The sequence below is a fragment of the Notothenia coriiceps genome, unplaced genomic scaffold (genome assembly GCF_000735185.1).
Source record: "Notothenia coriiceps isolate Sejong01 unplaced genomic scaffold, NC01 NC01_scaffold00024637, whole genome shotgun sequence".
Classification (NCBI taxonomy): domain Eukaryota; kingdom Metazoa; phylum Chordata; class Actinopteri; order Perciformes; family Nototheniidae; genus Notothenia; species Notothenia coriiceps.
In genome coordinates this window covers 88,776-95,355 of record NW_011357338.1, presented here as the reverse complement: position 1 = coordinate 95,355, position 6,580 = coordinate 88,776, and the positions used below count along the sequence as shown (strand labels likewise).

General features: G+C 41.8%; 1 protein-coding gene across 1 annotated transcript in view; it reads right to left on the bottom strand.

Moving 5' to 3' along the window:
- Positions 1–3,311: 3,311 nt before the first annotated feature.
- The window catches only part of LOC104955114 (semaphorin-3D-like), a 36,651-nt gene continuing 33,382 nt past the window's right edge, over positions 3,312–6,580 (bottom strand). Inside the window, exon 11 of the mRNA XM_010782342.1 lies at positions 3,312–4,503. Coding sequence (XP_010780644.1) covers positions 4,048–4,503 — 456 coding nt within the window. The 3' untranslated portion in view covers positions 3,312–4,047. The remainder of the gene's footprint in view (positions 4,504–6,580) is intronic.

The following is a 6,580-nucleotide window of genomic DNA, read 5'->3' as shown; positions in this document are numbered from 1 at the left end:
GTGGTGCCTCTCCAGCCAAATGTGAAGGTCAGGTTAACTCATTCAACAATAACAATTGGAAGTTTTTCCTTGTACGATGTGAGGGTCTAAGGACAGAGGGTGTCGTATTGTCATACTGATATTCTGTACAAACTGTGAAGTCCACTGAGACAAATGTAACAATTGTGATATTGGGCTATATAAATAAACATTGATTGATTGATTTATTGATTCACAACTGCCTGATGCCCAAATGTGCCTACATTGGGAAAAGCTCCATACAAGGAAACAACACCTGAAAGTACACCTCTTATTTAGTAAAGTAAAACAAAGGTACATTATGTAGATAGGAAGTTACTGGATAAACAACCTAACATTTGTAATCATCTTGTTACACACTTGTTACAGACAATGTTTAAAACAAAATCACCAACAAGTAGGGCCTAGTCTTTTCTAGTGAATGTTGCCATCATCAATAAGGTGCAGTTTGGTGCAACCTTTTCCCACTAAACCAGGATCGAAGAACTTGAACACATGTTAAAGACTACAGCCTTGGACATAGGGCCAGCTTTAGCGTTCAGCGCCTGCGTAATATCAGCTGGAAACCGGAAGACCTGTAGCTATAGCCTACAAGCCGATTTTGTGATACAACATTAGGCAGCCATGCAAACCACGTTCACACCACTCTGACTCACCGCCTCAGTTCCGATGCCCATGTCGTTCTGAAAATATCCGAGTGTTAGAAAGCTTAGATAAGATGAAAAATGAAGAGACTCCATGTGGCGCTGATTCGGTTAACCTGAACAGCCAATAAGAGCGATTTACTTTGTCGAAATTCTCCGGCGGAGCCTGCTGGCAGCAGCGAGAACTGCAGACAGTGAGGACCGTGCTGGAAACAACGCATAAACGTGACCGACGTCTCTAACTTTACCAACGGCCAATGCTTTGCTAATGCCTTTGGTACATTCTCATACCTTTTTCAATCTCTTAAAGTTTTCATCATCTCTCTAACTTTTCATTTTGAAATTACGTTTTTTTTTCTCCCTTGGCCATTTTTCGTAAATATCCTCTGCCTTTATCCCATGATGAAAGTGAGAGGCAGATGGGGGAATTGTTCATGTGTATGCAAAGGATGCAAACAACACTGATCTTAGCCAAAACATTGCTGCGAGTACATTTATTTCTACAAAATGTATGCCATTTGAACTGTGCTTCTCTAAAATTTAAATTGTGATTACAATCTAAACATTTAATTCAGTTTATTTTAAATGCACATTACTCAGAGACGTATACCGTTCGTGGTGTATTTGATTTCTTAAGTAATACTGTGCTAAAGTCTGTTCTCGTGCTTTACTGGTGTCCCTATGCTGTTTCCTTTTTTGGGAAGATGTAGTTTGTTCTTTGCTGACTGATAAATAAACTATAGACAAGGAGGCAGTGTTGAAATATTTATTGTCTTTGTTATAAGAAACGTGGAGAAATCACTGTAGAGAAACACAAAGTGAGAGACCGGTCTAGGCAGTCCTCACTGTGTGCATAGGGCCAGTACAAGGAAATTAGGTGCATGCTGGTATTTTTAAAATGTAAGGAAACAACATGCCAAGCCTCACCATAGAGACAAAAATTGAGGAGGCCTATGACATCAGAAAAATAATTCAAAGGCTAACTAGCAACATGTTTTTATAGTCTTCATATAGCGGGAGGGATCAGTGTCAGAAATTGGCTGCACCATAGGAGACAATCAGAAAAACAATCTGATTGTGACATGTCAATTCTTATAAGAATAAACATAATATATGAGATACCCAGAAGAAGACATGTAGGCTACAACAAACTATTTTGATATACAAATTAAACCACTATTACTTATTTTCAAACCCAAACAACAATTTTTCAAATACACAAGTGCATTTCCTAGCATAACTTAAAATAATTAACCAGAAAAGTGACACATCTGAGACAATTAGACAAAGAACACAGCCAGCATGCACCTGTCAGGTGTGTCTGGTTCCATATCACATTATTTTTATTTTTTACTTGCAGTACTATGCAGCTGCCTTAACAAAGTATGCACTGTTGCATGCAGTATGCATACAATTGGGACATAATAATAGGTCATATCATTTTGCCTTGAACTAGTCTATAACCCTCTTGGTCATATATCAGGGTTGTGGGTCAGAATAGCCAGAAAAGCATGTTTGCTTGCATACTGCAAAATATGATTGGATGAAGTTGATAACCTATAATTTGTTTTGTAATACTCCATTATGTATTTGGGCCATCAAAATTGTTTTGGCATCATAGAAAGTATAGTAGTATTGAAACAGTTTCATTTGGATTGTTGTTTGGTGGTGGTTGGGTGGTGCATCAAACCTATTATTAATAACGGAAAACAATAGTTTGTTGTTGATGTATCCTTATGTAGATGGCTTTATTCTTCCTCAACCCATGTTGGTGTAACTACTTAACATTTAGCATTTTTGTAGGCTTGTGTTCACCAACTGCAGGTGCGACAGTGAATGTAGACTATACATTTACTGTATATGTGTGTGTCACTAGAGCTCTACAGAGAAATCTTTGTCATACTGTTGTCAGCATTAAATGCAAGCAACTTGAATGGTATTAGTAATGGCAATTTCGTTGTTCCAATGTCCTATATTCTTTTTGCCATTACTTCACAGGATTATGAGTGATCCAGACACAGACACATAACAGATGCTTTCCGGTCCTTTGGCACAGTTTAGAATGATGTTATTGAAAAGTTTACATTACCAAGGTTTAATTACTGAGTGAATGGTTGCATCTTGAGCATCTGCCGGGCTAGTTAGATTGGTGTGCTCTTCCTCCTGTGTCCTCACTCTTCCAGTCACCTATGACCCCTTTTATACACCCGGTGCAGCTAACCCCCGCCACCAAGTGTTTCAAATAATATTGCACTATAAATATAAATAAAGTAAACTGACACGCCAACAACACCCATAAAATGGCTCCTACAGTATTATCAGTTTTTTTATGAAAATGTCTTAGTTTGATCACAGACTTTCACGTTTTCTCCTGAAAATGTCCACGTACTCCCTTTCACACAAACACAGTTGCCCACACACACTATACAAGAGACCAGCTGGTCCTGAATCATTGTCCTGCATACAGTGTACAGGGACTTGTGATGCTATATCAGGAGAGGCTCAGCTGAACCAACCCTAGTCCATTCTCCACCGTGTCTGCTGTTTGCCCAAGAGTGCCTGTGACTGCATTTTTACAGTCATCGATTTTCTGTGTTTTGATTTGATCTCTTCACACAAAGTAAGCAAGCATTCAGGTCACAGAGTTTCCAAGAACATTTATTTAAATAACTTTCAGCAATTAAGAAAAACTATCAAATCTACAGTACTGTATATACGAGTGAAAAGTTTGTACAAAAATATGACATTTTGTCAGCTCAAGCATAATACAGGATTATCATAGTTATGTCAATCAGTAATGAGACTAAATTCAGCATGCCAAATCTCCTGTACATGGTATATAAATATTTACAGTCTTTCAACATTAATCCATCGTCATCACCAAAAGCAAAGTCTGTTACTTTTATTTTTTTCTAATCTCAGCAATTTTGGAAAAGGTCAAAGGATCACCTCCATTATGCTTCAGTCTGTATGATTGGGAGATATATTTTGCCAGTGGCAACTGAAGGAAATGGCATTAATGTTGCAATCCTTCATCTGGTCAGTTTATCTCCATAATCACTGTGGCTGCAATAGAAGTTGATAGATAACTTAGCAACGTTGTTAGCATTGCAAAAATGTGGTCATTCAGTCTGAATGACGGTTTTAAAAGCATGTTTTCTACAACAGAACAGGTGTTAGCAGATGAAAGAAATGACGTATACACAGCTACTTCTCTTCGCTCATTTAATACTTATTAAATTTGCTCGTTGAAATTAATACTGGTCTTTCACACCATATAAACAAGCTTAGATTTTGCTTGCTTATGAATGTATCTGTTCTGTGTCACGTTCTGCTTTTTCAAGAATAGACAACTAACCCTGAATGTTTTTTTTTACCACGCCCTTCACTGATTTGCTGTCCTCACCACTCTCCCTCGCTCCCGCTCTTCCTCCCTCTCTCTGTGTTGTCTCCTGTTCCTGCTCTTCTTCATTTCCTGTATATGTTTCCATTTTCCAGCTCCTAAGCCTCGTCCCCGTATTCTTGTTGGCCTCTTCTCCAGCCACAGTGAATCACAGTACTCCTCCAGAGAGCCGAAGGGGGAGCTCATCACTCTCAGGTAGTCTTTATAGTGCTGCCGGGAATCCACGCCGTGGCGTAGTTCCACTGCAGGGTCTTCACTGGGCTTGGGCTTTCCATCCAGTTGTCCATTTGTAACGAGTTGAAGCTTGAGACGGAGGAGAGTGTGGGTGAAGTCTGTGTGCTCTTGAGCAACGCATACGTACACACCGGCATCAGAGGTTTGGAGGGAGCGAATCAGGAGACCTCGATCTGTGTGTACAACACGGTCATCCAGTCTGACCTGGGACACACACAAATGGATAAGAGCTTTATCACAAATAACAAGGTCATGGTAACAAAATCAGGCAAATATTTCCTTGCATGACTCTAAATTCATTCAATAAAACACGAAAGTATTTTTCCCTAACCCCCAAAACAATCAATCCGAATGGCTTAACATTACAAATCACCTGCTTGATAGATGCCACCCTGTACACACATAGATTTTCACACCAGATTTGTATCCAAGGTGCGTTAAACATGGTAATGACCCCTGAAACAGGAAACATATTGAATTGGGTGTGGTGAGTGTCAACCTCAGGCTGGGGAGCCAGGGGTCATTATGTGGCGTGGAGATATCTTAAGATGCATGATGAGTGTAAGCAGTAAGCAGATGCTAAAGAAGGTATTTGGCAAAACGGGTGTGTGTGTGTGTGTGTGTGTGTGTGTGTGTGTGTGTGTGTGTGTGTGTGTGTGTGTGTGTGTGCGTGTGCGTGTGCGTGTGTGTGTGTGTGTGTGTTCACACATTCAGATTCAAGTAGGGTAAGTAGCGTGCTAATGTTTATGGTCCGCTCTTTTCATCTACCATACATAATGATCCATCAGGTGGCTGCTGTCAGGGCCTAAAACAACACAGCTGTGTTCAGAGGACAGCAAAAGAGCATGGCAGTGTGTGTGTGTGTGTGTGTGTGTGTGTGTGTGTGTGTGTGTGTGTGTGTGTGTGTGTGTGTGTGTGTGTGTGTGTGTGTGTGTGTGTGTGTGTGTGTGTGTGTGTGTCTCCCACAGCCTTGCTCCGACCCCCCAGAGGTGTAAGATAAGAAAGCTAGAGCAGGAGGCCCAGGCGCGAACTGCATGTACTGTAGGAAAGCATGAATGTTTGCCTGTTTATCCTTCCCCATATGAATGTGTGTGTGGTTTTTTAGGTCTGACACTGATGATGTGTTGTCCAGCCAGAGGCAGACCCCCAGGCCTCTGAGACTCTTTGGATCTTGACCCTTACCGACATTAGACCTACTAGTCTGTCTCCCATCACATTCTCATTTCTCCACACACCTAACTGACTTACAAACCACATGGGATACATATCAAAAACATAAAAACTCCCTTATGCAATGCCTCTGCTCATTCGATTGGTATTATTTATATGTTTGTTTGTGTGTCTTAAAGCAGGGGCTTTCTGCCATCCAAAACAAAGGCATCTGTGGCTACGTAATGCCAGTCATTTAAACTCACCCAGATGGTGTGTCTTTGTTCGTGTACCTCTTTGTGTCTCAGCATTTGAATAAGCCTATTCCTTCAAAGAATAGTGATGCAGCTTTAAAGCAAATTGTATGAAGCTCTGAATTTGTAGGTACACACATATTTGTATGTGTGACTGTTACGTGCCGTAGTGGGTGCTTGTGTGTGTGTGTGTGTGTGTGTGTTCTTTGTGTCGTGCGTGTTGTTGCGTGCGTGCGGTGCGTGCGGCTGCGTGTGTGTGTGTTTTTTTGTGTGTGTCCTCTCCTTTCCCCCTGCATGTCTCCCCTCCAGGTGCAGCCTCTTCTCGAGGTGCTCCAACCCGCCTCCAAAAGGACTGAGAAAGGGCGCAAGTCGCTCTCTTCCTTCCCCGTTCTGGCTGCCATGTGTGACAGGTGCAGGCATTTGTCTGTCTTTGATGTGGGACCTGTTAGTAGTGGATGGCGAGTTGAAGCTAAGCCTCTTAAGGCCCGGACACACCAGGCGATTATCGGGTCGGGTGGACGCAGGGCGACGATTGAAGGGTTGACACGCCCTACTCAGATTGGTGTGTCCCGCACCGTTGGTTCTTTAGCCGGGCCGACGCCTTTTCGGCCGAAACCCACATTCAACATGTTGGAATCGGGCGGGCAGTCGGTCAAAGGCAGTCAGCAAAAGAAATCACTCTGATTGCTGTTCAGCTTGCGAACAGTGCAGGAGAAGCGAAACGGCATGGAGGGACCCAAACAAACTATTAAGAGGCAAATCTGAGATTTCATTTAACTATTCAAGGCCCCGTGAGCTTCTCGCTGTAAGTGAATGAAACACCGGCTATTGTGGTTTGTTTATATCAGCAGGTCTTTCTTCTTCTCTACGGTGTATCA